The sequence below is a fragment of the Triturus cristatus genome, chromosome 9 (assembly GCF_964204655.1).
Source record: "Triturus cristatus chromosome 9, aTriCri1.1, whole genome shotgun sequence".
In the NCBI taxonomy this organism is placed as follows: domain Eukaryota; kingdom Metazoa; phylum Chordata; class Amphibia; order Caudata; family Salamandridae; genus Triturus; species Triturus cristatus.
The window spans coordinates 1,136,090,059-1,136,106,285 of record NC_140592.1 but is presented as its reverse complement, the minus strand read 5'-3'; the positions used below and the strand labels follow the sequence as shown (position 1 = coordinate 1,136,106,285).

Sequence of the window (16,227 nt, the reverse complement as noted above, 5' to 3'; positions counted from 1 at the left end):
GGGGCAGACAAAACAACACACCCTGGAGGTGCTGCAGCAAGAGCTGGCCTGGCACTGCAGCAAGGCAATTCTATGGAGTCTCCTCTCCACCTCCTGTTGGTAGGTGAAAGCTGCAGTTATCCAACTCCCTTAATACTGTGTCACAGCACTGACACCTATGGGGCCAAAAGGAGGCATGCATAGAGGGCACTCTGATCATCTGAAATCAGATCATTGCATGCAACCTGACTCCTAATGTGTATGTCCAGTCACCTTGCCCTGCAAGAAGGAACATAAAATGCAATAAACATTCTATCCCTGCTCCAGTTTGCTAGCCAGTGCTGCAACTGCATTTTGTGTGCAGAGTAAGAATGATATCGCTTAAGATAGCTGGGGTTCGGGCTGGCAAGCCAGGTCCCTGAGGCTATCGTGGAGTGAAGAAGAAGAATCATTGCCAGTGAAGCATGCACTTACTTTCTCACCAGCTTCTCTGGATCTAGAATCAGCCTGTCCTGCAAGATGACCTGGACATCTGGGTCCCGCAGCTGTAGCGCCACAATGCAGTGACAAGCCTCCACGCGCACTTCAGGCTCTTCCTCATAATGAACGGCCCACAGGAGAATATTCTTCAATTCTGCACTCGCCAGGCCTATTTGGCCAACCGCTATTTAATAAAGCAGATATACAATAACCTTCTCAGTTTAGTTTACAATAAAAACAGTAAACACCATAAACTATCATTTACCACTCCTCTAACATTTCTTTGCTCTTTGTCTATGAAAGTTCTTTAATACCAATCATCCAACTCCAATAACAATTTTCTCTTAAAACGTAGCATTACCTTAAATAAGTTCCATTTTCTATGTAAATTGATGTTACTATTTTGGGAAACAGATTATCACAGTCTCCCTTCTTTATTAAGAAATCTTCTACCTTGAGGTCTATGTTATAATTTTGCTCTTTATACATTCTCCAGGCATCAGGATTAAGAAATATAGTTTTCTCATAAGGATCATTCCTTCGCCACTGCTTTATATAGACACAGCTTATCTTGAATACTTAAAAAAATGAAATGTTTGACCCCCAACAGTAACTAGATGCTCTCTCAGTCTTTCCAGTCAGTAGTAAGATCACTGAATAGCCACTGACCTCTGTTAAATCGACTATAGACATTGATAACGCGTACCGCAAAGTAATGTAGTTAAAGCCGAACAGTCCACCTTACATTACCCCAATATAGTGGGAATGACCCACCTGGAAGAGCGTGAGAAACATAAACTGAGATCCATATGGATGATTTATTAAAAAGTTCAGAAGGTTCCTCAGTGTATAGCGCTTTATTAGGGAGTTGGGCAGGTGCCTTTGAAAGGTCACCTATGTATAGCTGTTGTTCTTTGGCATTGTTGATTTTGTGATCATGGTGCATCTAAGCAGCATAGGCATCCACAGGGAAGTGAGATTTATGTCCCTGAACATATAACTTTATATCTTGGAGAAATACGGCAACCAAAGTGATGCTCCAAGGAACTTTAGATATCTGAGAGGACTTCCACTGGAGACTCTCTCTTATAATCCTTATGGTACACAGCCACAAGACCAGTACTTATCAATTATTCATTTCCTAAGAAAAACCAGGGTGATCACGCGTGTTACAATTGTCCACAGTAATTCATTCCACTGGTATGACCTTTTTGTATTAGATACATAATTGGGGTTGTAGAGAGAGAGAGAGGTTATACTGATTCAATATAGTTGTTTGTAAAAGTGTACAAGATTAGAAACATTAATCTAGCACCTTCTTGCCATGCACAATATCATTTTAATATTAGTATTAAGATACCCATTCAACCATAATATGTTTGCAAATGAGGAATACATTCACATAATAATATAGCCTCATAACCTGCAGAGCCTTACAAAGGCCATTATATTCTAATCCAAAGCAAATTGTCTATTATAGAAATGCCCATTTGACACACAAACTGAATAATTAAACAATTTTTAAAATGAGTGGTATAAAAATTCAACGACTTGCTTTAGGGCAGTGCATTGTTGGACTAGTGCTGGATTTTAAGTCCATCACCCTCCCTACTGTTGTATAGACTGGAGTTGTAATAGTAAATAATACTATTCCAAAGTCCAGTGCCCCCCTAAAACAAGTCGTTGTAACAAATTGCGTGGTAAAGGAACGTGTGGTAATGTTGCATTCAGGGTAGTGGCTGCGTTGTGAAGGCATGATTGGTAAATGCATGCGGAGTTCCATCATACAACCCTTGTGCACAGTAAATACATATAATTTACAGTGGTCACCATTACAATAAGGTTTTTGCAAAGGGGCACCAACTTTCTCCATCTGTAGTTTGAAAATGTCTTCTGCACAGAATGGCAGCTACATTCAGTTGTTTATTAGACATGATCACCGGATAGCTGCCTATCATTAACTTAAAATTGAGTATAAGAAAATATCAATGCCTGTTTGAAGCTTTTCAGATCAAACTATGGTTCTAATTTAGAGCCTAGCGGAGAGGGTACTGCACCAAAAATGTAGCGCAGCATCCTCTTTGCCAAGCTGATGGTCCGTCCACTCTGTTTAGTCAGACTGACCGTCACGTTTCTGACAGAGGTGCCCCGGTTGACTTACCTGGCAGAAGCCCTACACCGAATTCATGACAGGCTTGGGGGCTATCAGAGTAAGTACATCACCATATTTGGAGGAGATGGTCTGATGTACTTTTCAATGTTTGGGACCACCAGGAAAAGCCTGATGGTCAAAAACAGAAAAACAAAATCCTAGGGTTTTAGGGTTATTAGTGTTTTGTTTTTCAAAAGCAAACTCCAGCTTTCGTAATTTATGAAAAACAAAAAAAGTTTGTTAAGAGGCAGGATGAATTTAGCAGGTGCTCAGCAATCTTTCAGTGCTTTCAGAGGAGCTGCAGTGGCTCCTATGAAGGGATACAGAACTCAGCAGGGCCGGAGGAAATCTCTCAATATGGTGGGCGGTAGTCCAGTCAGGGTTGCTGAGGTAACGATCTACGTCACATGATGGAAGGCGGGCCACCTGCCAACCTCTAAATTAGGCCCTATGTTGCTATATAACATTGCAAACATTTAGAGTGGAGAGGTGTGGCTCACTGGTTAGAGGCGGCAGACCCGTAAGCAGAGAATCGGCCAGGGACCAGGGTTCAATTCCCGACGCGGCAGGGTCGTGGACCAGGGTCAAAACGGACTCGATAATTCTCACCTCGGTACCTACTCTAACCAGGAACACACTCGGCAACTCTGGGCATTAAGCTTGCCTCATCTCTACAACGGCCCCCCACAGACGCCGGGGATGCCTGGTTTCACCTTGGAGATACCCAGAAAGGGACCATCTCACAGGGAAAACCAGGACGGGTTCCCCAGCAGTCTTCAGCACCAGGATACTCCATGGAGTCACAGTGCGCTTTACAAGTACACCCACATTTACACACACATTTACATTTACAAACATAGTGATTTGTGTAACTCCGTATTAGGTAGGTATTTCACTGTTCAACAATAAACCTGTATCTTTGGTTAAGGCAATCTGTTTAATAGGTCAGGTGCATATCTCCTTGTTTCAAATATCTTTTAAATAAAATCACTCATTGACAGTGTATGATAGTGATTCATCCAGAATATAATTGTACAGTTCCAGTAATTGTGGAGAGTCTTTATAGAAATATTCAATAGACATGATTTGTTTATCAGGAAAAAATAACCTAGCAGAAAAAGACTGGAGGGATCAGGAGATCACAGAAGAAAGACAACCCAAAGAAACAAGAGTGAGGAGAGATGTCACTAGGGCCATTACGGTGAGTGGCCTCTTAGCTCCGATAGAGCTGGTAACAGCGACAACCAGTCCCATTGGAATTATGAGGTCTGAAGAAACACTGCAGTTCTCTTAGTTTTCACAGAGATTTTGGCTGCTAAAAGCAGGCAAAATACCACATGAAAGTCTGGAAGTATCAGGGGAATCAGACCCAGAATTACCCATTCCCCTGATAGCTCCTTGTTTCTTCGTAGACCCAGAGGATTTAACTTATAATGGGCCTGATTTTACCCACTCCCGGAGTTACCTGTACCCCCAGTATCAGGGTGAAGGGCATTAGAGTTTTCATTAGATCAGCTTGGAGCAGTAAGACAACCCTCACATTTTGACTACTGGTGACACACCTTTCCAAAAGAAAATTAACTGACCAAGAGCAGAACTTCCTTTCTTGAGATTTACCAGCCACACCATCTCTTGAGTATCACTTTGTACATCTACAAATTGATTTAAATCATTCTTCGCTTACAGAATGATTTCGCTTTGAGCACTGATAAGCATGAGCAAGCTCATGCAATTTTGATTAAAAGTACATTCATTATTAAACATGTAAAGGACATGAGATTATTATTCATGTTGTCAGATTTGCTATCATATGCTATAATATTTAATCATGGAATATATAAAATGTCTAAAGTCACCTTGATATTGCTCCACATTTCCACAGTCAGATTTAAATATAAATCCCAATATGTACCACAAACTGTGAGGTTACACCTTCTAAATATAAATCCTTTATAGACACTCATGGATAAACCAACCCATTACAACTACAACCAATTGGAAATTGATAAATATTTTAGAACCAAGACACTTCAGATGTTATTAATTCTGCCAAACTAGGCAACATGGTCAATAACCATAGTACTAATTATGTTGAAGAGTTTATGAATCAATTAAGCAGTATTTCAATCTTCTTAAAAATGACTGGGGAATGACATGCCACTTCATTACACACATGCTTTAAAACTGGTGAGTTAGAAATAGGGTCTAGTATGACATGATAATTATAATTGTATTTTATTGTATTGTAATTGCATTTATATAGTGCTTACTACCCCTGACGAGGCGCCAAAGTGCTTTTTCGGCGAGTAGCACTCTACTCCGGACCCATAAAGTATTAGTGGTGAATAAGTATTGTGAAATATGAAAGATATTTAAGTGGTGGATATGTTAGTCAGTTATTTGGATTGAGAAGGATAGTGGAGAGATGGAAGAGGAAAAAGGTTTGCATTTTCATAACGCTTACTACCCCTGATGGGGTGTTGAAGCGCTTTTTCGGTGAGTAGCATGCTACTCTGGAACCCATAAAGTATTCGTGGTGAATTAGTATAGTGAAATATGAAGGTGATTTGAGCGGTGGATAGGTTAATCTGTTATTAGGATTGAGAAGGATAGTGGAGGCATAGAAGAGGGAAAAGGTTTGCATTTATATAGAGCTTGCTACCCCTGATGAGGTGGTGAAGCGCTTTTCAGTGAGTAGCACGATTCTCCGGAACCCAAACATCCCATCGGCCGATGGTTTGAGAGACATTGGTTTTAACATTATGGTGTATTAATTTGACCACAATGTCGAATCATGTTACTAAAATAATATTATAATAGAATCTATGTCTTTTACCTCTAATTGCAAACACCTTGGTTTTCCAGATAGGGTCACTGTGTATCAGTTTGCAGAGGCACTGGTGCACCTGGAATGAGATTAAAATAGGCGTTCATGAATTTCAGTCCAGACACAAAAGGAAGGTTGTAGCAGACAGTTATTCCCTATTTTCATTTGTCTTTAGTTCTCTTCTCCATGCGGCAGCTATTTTGATAACAATCTCCTATCAGGAGAGTGAGGAGTGATGCTTAATTTAGAATTGTCATTCAAGACCATGTATTTACCAACATCTGGTTATCTATAACTCAAATTACAAAGGCCTGAATAATTTTCACAGAACAGGGAACATCTGTGTTATATAACCAGAGTCTCTATCATATAAATCAAACACATGTAAACCTGTTATAAGTAAACTAAAATATATTAAATGGGAAACTATTGATTGTTGAGTGCCCTGGTTTAATTTTTATATATTTTACCTTCATCTGTGTGGCAGTGCTTTTCTTCAATTTAGCAGAGCCCTCTCCTTTCAAGCCCTGCTAATCTTCTCACACACTAAGGGCCCGATTCCGATCTCGCTTGTAAAGCCCTACGGCCGACTCGGTCCCGTAGAGCTTTCCGAACGACTCATGCTCCTGGGCTCCGAACGCTCGAGTACGATGCTAGTACACGCTGACGGACTCGGGTCGTTCGGAGCCCCATTGAAGTCAATGGGAGCCTGTTGTACATCGCGTTCATAGGCTTCCATCATGAAAATAGTACGTCACGAAAAAAGGCGCCCCCTGTTGTGGGTACACGTCGGTGCCCCCCGCAACATACATGCATGTGTAAGGGGAACCTTGGGTCCCCCCTGTAACCGATGAAGGGGGCCTGCTACGGTCCCCCGAAGTCCCCTTCCCAAAGCTTTTTCAAGTCGAAGGATTCTAGTCAATCCGTAGCCCGAAGCGTGCATTGTACTTGGTCGCTCGGAAATCGGACCCATTGCGCTGCACGAGTCGCCATGTTGTAGTCGTCCGGAGGGCTTTGCTGACGGGTATGAGTCGCTCTGAGCACGAGGCGATACTCACATCGTACTCGCTCGCTCGCACTGTGGGACGAGTCCGTCGGAAATCACGCTTGCGACTCGGACTCGCTCCTGACGGCATCTGAGCGAGATCGGAATCGGGCCCTAAGCTGGAAAGTCTGTTTCCCAAGATGATCAAAGGGCACTTTATTTATTTAGCATATTTAATGGTGCCACTTATGTCACTTCAGAGCCCCTGAAAGAACTATGAATCATTTGGGTGAACCGGAGGTGGCCAGATAACCATGAAACTACCATGGGAACCCAGACCATTATCCCTGAACTCCATCATCAGACACCATCATGAAAACTCAAGTACGGTGTATATGGTCTGTAGAAACAGATAGTTTTACAGTTTTTCTTTTCTTTTACACTATCTGAGAATTAATTATGTTTAGTGGGGTAATTGGTGGCATAGTAAAATATTTTTGCCACTAACAAGTTATTAATAAATCCAACATACAGTAACAATAAAAATATAAGTTCTTTTTTTCCGAAACATAAAAAATCTAACTATTAAAAACAATGACAGTGAGCTTAAATTTGTCCTTTGGAGCCTAAACGCCAGCTAAAGTATATAGACTCAACCGAGTAAGAATATCTATAAGCAATGCCTTAGGACCGAAATATGTGTGTGTATATATATATATATATATATACATAATATATATGTATGTATATGTATGTGTATATATATTCACTTAAAAAACCATAGGTTTCACACGTTATATTTAGGTGGATATTTCACTCGTAAAAAACCAATGAAATTCCACCGTTATAGTTAGTTCAGATAACTATAACTCGAGTGCCCACAATCCTCTGCTCATGACGTCACATATTACATCACTCATGACATGGTCAGTGGCATCACTCTTGACATCACTGATGACATCATCCTTGTGGTAGAGTGGCGGTCGCGCGAGTTATAGTTATCTGAACTAACTATAACGGTGGAATTTCATTGTTTTTTTACGAGTGAAATATCCACCTAAATATAACATGTGTGAAACCTATGTTTTTTTAAGTGAATTTGTAAGTTTTTTTAAATGCTAAGTTATGTATGTATTATTATTTTTTTTATATATATTTATTTTTCAATAAACTACGTATTAAAAATTGTTGTTTTTTTTAATGGTTTTTCACCGTGCGCGCACGGTGCGTGCACCCACGCGATTTAAAAAAAAAAATTTAAACGTTTTTTTCTGCCTTCGGGGTCCTTCAGGGACCCCCTGACAAAGGCTAGGGGGTCAGGAACTCTCTACCCTGCCCCCTTTTCACGTTCGCCACCTTCCTTTTCCACTCTCGCACTGAAAACAAACAAAATGGTGGCCAACACTTCCTGATTTCGACCGATTCGAACGTTGACTGACATGTAACAACCAATCAGAATTACGCTCGCGCACGTTAGGGTGCGCGCACGATGCGCGGCTATAGATATGTATGTGCTTTTAACTGCAATTTTCTCAGGAACTACTGAACAGATTGACTCCATATATGCAAAAGGCACATCCCTGACCTGAGGACTACCTCTCTGCCAAATTTCTAGTAATTCTGTTCAGCCGTTCGGGCTGTACCTTCGACTAAAGGTCCTATGGGAAAATGCATGGGGAAAACGCGTTTTGGGACCCCCCTTTTTTCTCGGCCCCCGCTTGACGAATCCCCCCTAGACTTTCAGGGTAGGAGCTGAGCGGAGCACCCCATTAGTTTTGAAAATTTCGCGAAGATTCGTCAACCGCCGCCAAAGTTATTCAAAATAGAATTTTGAGATTTCCTATGGAAACACGGTCCTAACTATAACTATCTACTGGCGACCGCCAGTAGATAATATACATACATATATAAACATATATATAATCTGCATATCTATATAAATACAAATATAAATGCATGCATACATATACATATATGCATGTTATGTACATGAAATTTTGAAAAACACTAATAAAAGCAAAGCTAAAAAGCCACCTAATTACAAACAGAATTGCTTTAACTTAAACAAGGGCGAGACCTATTGCATTTTCAATGCTTGTTTACTTTGGTTCCATCAAGAAGGCATTCAGATGTGACACATTTGCCATAAATTCTGAATGGTAGCACTCTAGTTCCTCATTAGATCACTGTAGTAAAGCAACTGCTCACCAGGGAAGTCTGCTGCTGGTATTCAAAGTGCATGTTTCAGTCTGCATGTCAGAACTTTTTAATGAAATAGAAGAGGATTTGAGAAGTCAAAATGTGCCCTAATTTTTCTTTCTGCAGCACTAATCATAATTTCTATGGCAAAATGAACCCCCTCATTTTGTTCCTTTGCAAATTAAATGTTTTAAGTGTTACCACTTTATTCCAATCAAGATGGCTTCAGGTGTGTCATACTTTTGTCATAAGTAAGACTGTTAGCGCTCTAGTTGTTCTTTAAAACACTCTGGGATTTCTGTCATTGGGCTATACTTGGGCTACATCTCGGTGATATTTGTGCTACATTTGGGCTCTTTTGTCTCAGGTGGCCATCTTGGGAGACTTGTTATGAAGTTTCCTAATTTCCTCATTTACTACAGTCTCCTCAGTAGGCATACTGTCAGTTTTTTACTTTGATTCAATGAAGAAGGCATTCAGATGCGTCACACATTTGCCATAAATTCAGAATGTTAGCACTCTAGTTGCTCATTAGATCACTGTAGTAAAGCTACTGCTCACCAGGGAAGTCTGCTGCTGGTATTGAAAGTGCATGTTTCAGTCTGCATGTCAGAATTCTTTAATGAAATAGAAGAGGATTTGAGAAGTCACTCAAAATGTGCCCTAATTTTTCTTTCTGCAGCACTAATCATACATTCTATGGCAAAATGAACCCTCTCATTTTGTTCCTTTTTAAATTAAATGTTTTAAGAGTTACCGCTTTATTCCAATCAAGATGGCTTCAGGTGTGCCATAAGTTTATCATAAGTAGGAGTGGTAGCGCTCTAGTTGTTCTTTGGAACACTCTGGGAAGCTGCAGTAGAACACAAAGGAATCAACTGACAGTCTCTGCCCTTGTTGGATGTACATGTTTTACTGAGAATGTCAGACTTCAATCTCACATGACTGAGAAAGATAATGTGAATTTACAGAAAATATGCTCTCAGTTTAGCTTATAGATCACCTTCCAAACCTCTGTGGGAAAAGCATGTGAAAATAGTTTTCTCTCAAACATGATTCATGATATCCCAGCAGAAGGCTTTTTCACATGGTAAAATCACCTTAGAACATACCACAATTCCTAAAATGAGCATGGTACCATCAACAAATGATTTATAATGTAACTAAAGTCTTAAAACCTTCTATTAACTGCAATGCTTTTTAAGGAGGTGCTATCATGTATATTGGTCCCAAGATGGCTGCCAACACCTCTTGGATGAAGTGCTGACAGCCAATCAGATCTCACAATGAGATGTGTGGTTAGGCTCCGCCCAGATATATATGTGATTTTACTTTTGATTTTCTCAGGAACTACTGAACGGATTTACACCATATATGCAAAAGGCACATGCCTGACCTGAGGACTACCTCTTTGCCAAATTTCAAGTAATTCTGTTCAGCCGTTCGGGCTGTACCTTCGACTAAAGGTCCTATGGGAAAATGCATGGGGAAAACGCGTTTTGGGACCCCCCTTTTTTCTCAGCCCCCGCTTGACGAATCACCCCGAGACTTTCAGGGTAGGAGCTGAGCGGAGCGCCCAATTAGTTTTGAAAATTTCACAAAGATAAGTCAACCGGCGTCAAAGTTATTCAAAATAGAATTTTCAGATTTCCTATGGGAACTCGGTCCTAACTATAACTATCTAGTGGCGACCGCCAGTAGATTATATATATATATATTCACTGAAAAAACCATAGGTTTCACACATGTTATAGTTAGCGGAAATTTTACTGATAAAAAACCAATGAAATTCCCCCGTTATAGTTAGTGCAGGCAACTATAACTCACGCGACCGCAATCCTCTGCTGATGCTAATACTGTATTTAGACACTTATTTGCCCATGTCTTCTTCCATACATTTTTAGCTATACATATATTACAAATATTTTTTTTTCATAAAGACACATATGTCATCAGCAGAAGATTGCGGTCGCGTGAGTTATAGTTGCCTGCACTAACTATAACGGGGGAATTTCATTGGTTTTTTATCAGTAAAATTTCCGCTAACTATAACATGTGTGAAACCTATGGTTTTTTCAGTGAATTTGCAAGGTTTTTTAAATGCTAATTCCTAACTATAACATGTGTGAAACCTATGGTTTTTTCAGTGAATTTGTACGGTTTTTTAAATGCTAAGTTACTTTACGCCATTCGTGGCATGCGCGCCCACTTAATTTTTCGTATATTTTATAAGCCATGCACAAATGGTGCCCTTCGGGCACCATTTGCACACGGGGTGGAGAGAGCGTGGATAATTTTTTTTTTATTATTATTTTTTTAATATTTTAGTTTATCTCATGTGTAATAAGCTGTGCACAATTGGTGCCCTTCGGGCACCAATTGCACACGGGGTGGAGAGAGTGTGGATAATTTTTTTTTTTTAAAATTTTTTACCGTACGCGTACGGTAAGCGTAATCGGCGAAATTACCGAAAAAATAAAAATTCCGTTTTTGGCCTTGGGGGATCTTTGGGGACTCCCTCAACATGGCTATGTGTGTGGGAGCTGTCTAAACAGCCCCTTTACATGTTTTTGGGGTTTATATTTTAAAAATCACTCTCAGTGCGAGAGAGAAAATGGCGGCCGCCGCTTCCTGGTTTCGGCCGATTCGAATGTTTACTTAGATCTAAGAGCCAATCAGAATCGCGCTCGCGCACGCCACCGTACGCGTACGGTAAGCGTACCGTAAGTGCACCGTAAGCTGGCTCAGATATATATATTGATTTAAAGGCTATTTTGAATATGCTACTTACCAGTATGCATCTGTTCTTGGCATGTAGGGCTGCTGACATTCATATCTGTGCATAGATCGCCGCCTAGTGTTGGGTCCGGATGTTTGCACGTTGTTGTCCTGGAAGAGTCTTCGAAGTATCCTTGGATAGGTGACTCCTCCCCTGGACTACAGTGCGCATGGGCATCCTCTCCATCCTCAGATTGTTTTTCGCCATTGTGGCAGTGATGGAGTAGATACAGAAAGTGATGACCATGCTATACAGTAATTCTGAGAGCTGCAGCTGCTACAGGCGCCGGGGAGGAGGGAGGGCGATATGAATGTCAGCAGCCCTACATGCCAAGAACAGATGCATACTGGTAAGTAGCATATTCAGTTCGAGGCATGTGGGCTGCTGAATTCATATCTGTGCATAGAATACATAGCAGTGCCCTCTATTAGCGGCGGCTACCAGTGCCAGCTGCAGCGGTCTGAAAAAGTGTTTTGAGAACAGCCTGTCCTACAGCTGCCTGCTGTTTTGACTGCACGTCTACACAATAGTGTTTTGTAAATGTGTGTGTAGTGGACCATGTGGCTGCTCTGCATGTATCATGCAGGGGAATATTTCCTAGAAAAGCCATGGAAGCCCCCAACTTGCGTGTTGAGTGGGCTCGTGGTGGAATAGTTAATGTGCGTTTTGCCTTTTGATAACAGATTTGAATACACTTAACTATCCATCTGGCTATCCCTGCTTTGGAGATGGCGTTACCTTTGTGGTGTGGGGCAAAGGCAACGAACAGTTGTTTTGTCTTCCTGAAGGGTTTAGTCCTGTCGATGTAGTACATGAGGGCCCTCCGTACATCTAGTGTATGTAGTGCCCTTTCTGCGACAGTTTGTGGGTTTTGGAAGAAAACGGGCAGTTCAATAGTTTGATTCATGTGGAACTGCGATATTACTTTGGGCATGAATTTGGGGTTGGTACGTAGTACGACCCTGTTGGCGTGAACCTGTATAAATGGCTCTTGAACGGTTAGTGCCTGGAGTTCACTAACTCTTCTTAAAGAAGTGATCGCTACCAGGAAGGCTACTTTCCAGGTAAGGAATTGAATCTCGCATGAGTGTAGAGGTTCAAAGGGTGGACCCATCAGGCGTGTGAGGACCAAGTTGAGGTTCCACATTGGAGCCGGTGGGTGGCTTGGTGGAATGACTCGTTTGAGTCCCTCCAAGAATGCTTTGATGGCAGGCACTCTGAATAGTGAGAGGTGCTGCCTGGTTTGCAGATAGGCTGATATTGCGGTCAAATGGACACGTATAGAGGTGTACGCCAGATTGCATCGGTATAGGTGTAAGAGGTAACAGATGATGTTTTGGATGGATGCGTCCAGCGGGTTAATGTCATTATTACCACAATAAATGACGAACCTTTTCCATTTGGCTGCATAGCAAGCTCTTGTAGTGGGTCTCCTGGCCTCCTTGATGATGTCCATACAGTCAGGTGGCAGGTTGAGATAGCTAAACTCTAGGACTTCAGGAGCCAGATCGCCAGGTTCAGCTGTTGCGGATCTGGGTGCTGAATCTCTCCATGGTTCTGCGTCAAATGCGCGGGTTTGATCCGCAGCCTTTGATGCGGCACCACGGAAAGTTCGAGGAAGGTGGTGTACCACGGCTGGCGTGCCCACGTGGGAGCAACTAGGACGAGTGTCAGGGAGTGTTGTCTGAGTTTGCGGGCCACCAGCGGTATTAACGGCGCTGGGGGAAAAGCGTACGCAAATCTGCCGGACCAGTTCATCCATATCGCATTGCCCTGCGACTGCGGATGTGGGAATCTGGCGGCGAAGCTTTGGCATTTTGCGTTTTCGCTTGTCGCGAATAGGTCTATCTCCGGATGACCCCACTGCTGGAAGTACGGTTGGAGTACTGATGGGTGTAACTCCCACTCGTGCATCTGGTGGCTGTGTCTGCTGAGCAGATCCGCCATCTGGTTGTCCTTGCCAGGGAGGTGTTCCGCCATGAGGAACATGTTCCTCTGAATGGCCCACTTCGACATGCTCTGAGCCAGATGAGACAACTGTGGAGAGTGTGTTCCTCCCTGCTTCTGTATGTAGTACATTGCGGTCATGTTGTCCGTCCGGATCAACACGACCTTGTTGCATAGATGTACTTTGAATGCCTTCATGGCCAGGAAGATTGCCATCAGTTCCAGAAGGTTGATGTGCATCTTCTTTTGTTGTGTCGTCCATAGTCCCTGCACTGTGTAGTGGAGTACATGAGCTCCCCATCCCTGGAGAGACGCGTCCGCTGTCAGTATTATCTGTGGGACAGGCTCTTGGAATGGTCGGCCCTTGCAAAGGTTTTGTGGATTCCACCAATGCAGAGAGTTGTATGCCCGACCACTCACCAACACTAGGTCTTTCAACTGTCCTTGAGCCTGATTCCACTGACGTGCTAGGCACTCCTGAAGCTGGCGCATATGTAATCTCGCGTGCGGGACTATGAAGATGCAGGAGGCCATCATGCCTATTAACTGCATAAACACTCGCGCTGGAAGTGAGTGATTGGGTTTGAACTTGGAGATCAGCAGTTGTATGCTGTTGATCCTCACTAAATTTGGCTGAGCTGTGGCCGCCAGAGTGTCTATAGTCGCACCTAGGTACTGTTGTACGTGTGCGGGCTGGAGATGGGACTTTGGGTAATTTAGTGAGAATCCCAGACTGTGAAGAAGGTGAATGGTGCGGGACATGTGGCTGGCACATTGCTGGGCTGACTTCGCTTGAACGAGCCAGTTGTCTAGGTAGGGGTAGACGTGTATATGCTGCCTCCGTAGATGTGCTGCCACCGTAGCTAGGCACTTCGTGAAAACCCTGGGCGCTGTTGTCACGCCGAAGGGAAGGACTTTGAATTGATAGTGCTGCCCCTGAACAGTGAACCTGAGGTATTTTTTGTGTGAGGGGTGGATGGGTATGTGGAAATACGCATCCTTGAGGTCCAGTGTGGCTAGGAAGTCTCCCTGCTTGAGAAGCGGAAGGACTTGCTGTAGAGTGAGCATGTGAAAGTGCTCTGAAAGAATGTACTGGTTCAGGGGTCTCAGGTCTAATATAGGTCTGAGTGACCCGTCCTTTTTTGGAATTAGGAAGTAGAGGGAGTACACCCCCGTACCCTGCTCGTGGATGGGTACGACCTCTATAGCGCCTTTTAGAAGCATACTTTGCACCTCTTTCTGTAAGAGCGTTAAGTGCTCTGAGGACATAGGACGGTTTCTTGGTGGTATTGTGGGTGGAGTGGAGGTTAACTCCAGACAGTAACCGTATTTTACAATATCTTTGACCCACCTGTCCGTGGTGATGGAGTTCCACGTGGACAGGAACCTTTGTAGCCTTCCCCCGACAGGTGTTATGTGGTCGGGAGGAAGGGAGAGGGCGTCACTGCTTGTTCTTGGGGAGGACCTGGTGTTGCCGTAGCCGCGTCCTCTGCCCTTTGTACTGGAGCCACGATATCCACCCCGGGTGTTTTTATCGTAGGTGGTCTGTGTATTGCCTTTGTTATACGTTTGTTGTGACCCCTGTCCTCTACCTGCTCCCTTGTTTCCGGGGCGACGAAAGGAGCCGCTCCGAAAGGACTGAGTTTGGAGAGCGCCCATGGACTTTGCAGTGTCCGTGTCCTTTTTTATCTTCTCAAGGGTGGTGTCAACCTCTGGCCCGAATAAATAGTCGGGGTTGACAGGCTGGTTGAGTATATTGTTTTGTACCTCAGGCTTGAATCCTGAGATTCGTAACCAGGCATGTCGTCGCAGCATGACGCTTGTGTTTATGGCCCTGGCGGCCGTGTCTGCAGCATCTAGTGCACACTTGATGGAAGCATTCGTGAGTAGCTGTCCTTCTCTGATGAGAATTTCTGCGCCTTCCTTGAACTGGTCAGGGAGATGCTGGAATAGTTGCTCCAGTGTGTCATAGTGCGCTCTATCATAGCGAGCAAGGAGCGCTTGAGTGTTGGCTATGCGCCATATGTTGGCATCTTGGGCGGCAACTCGCTTGCCAGAGGTCTCTAACACCTTGGACTCTTTGTCCGGGGGAGGAGCGTCACCTGTCGTTTGCGAGTGTGCCCTCTTGCGAGCATTCGCTACGACAATGGAGTCTAGTGGTAATTGGCCTCTGATGTAAGTAGGGTCCCCAGGTGCTGATCGGTATTTCTTATCAATCCTGGGGTTTATCACTCGTGCCCTGGTGGGTTCCTTGAAAATGTCCTTGGCTGGTTTGAGGACTCCTTTCAACATGGGCAGAGTTTTTACATGCCGTTCTGAGGATGCGAAAGTGTCCATAAGAAAGTCATCTTCGACGGTGTCAGAGTGAAGCTGCACCCCATGGTTATTGGCAGCACGTTCAATAAGAGCGTTGAAGGCTGCAGTATCCTCTGTGGGAGATGTTTTTGCCCCATAGAGTTGTGGGTCCTGTGCATCGAGAGGTGCACCTGGGTCTACAGGGTCGCCCCAAGTGTGATCAGGGTCCTGCTGGTCATCAGGGTCTGTGTCTCCATGGTAGGGGACTTGGTCATCCATGTAGTCCTCCAACGCATCCGTGTCGGAACGTGTGGGGGAGAATAGTTGTGGCTCCTGGTAGGATGAGTGGAAAGGTTCATAAAGGAGAGGTTCTGATTCTACAGGCAGCTTCCTTTTTAGTGGGATCCTGAAAGGGTCCAACGGTGGTTCCGAAGTTATCCTTCGCTCGTGGAGAATCATCCTGCCAGTGTTGGCGTCGATGACACGTGACGGAGACGTCTCAGCAGGTGTAATCGTAGTCTGGGTGACCCGTGTCCTGAGTTGGAACATTTTCGGGATTGTTGACGGAGGCAAGCCAAAGGTAA

At 43.5% G+C, this 16,227-nt stretch overlaps 1 protein-coding gene across 3 annotated transcripts in view; it reads right to left on the bottom strand.

The window, feature by feature from the left end:
- Window positions 1-16,227, bottom strand: part of HEATR4 (HEAT repeat containing 4) — a 774,416-nt gene that overhangs the window by 98,348 nt on the left and 659,841 nt on the right. For all 3 annotated transcript variants that reach the window (XM_085627058.1, XM_085627059.1, XM_085627057.1), the window contains 2 exons: window positions 5,448-5,517; window positions 454-643 (listed from right to left, as the gene is read on the bottom strand). In XM_085627058.1, the coding sequence (XP_085483184.1) occupies window positions 454-643; window positions 5,448-5,517 (260 nt within the window). The remainder of the gene's footprint in view (window positions 1-453; window positions 644-5,447; window positions 5,518-16,227) is intronic.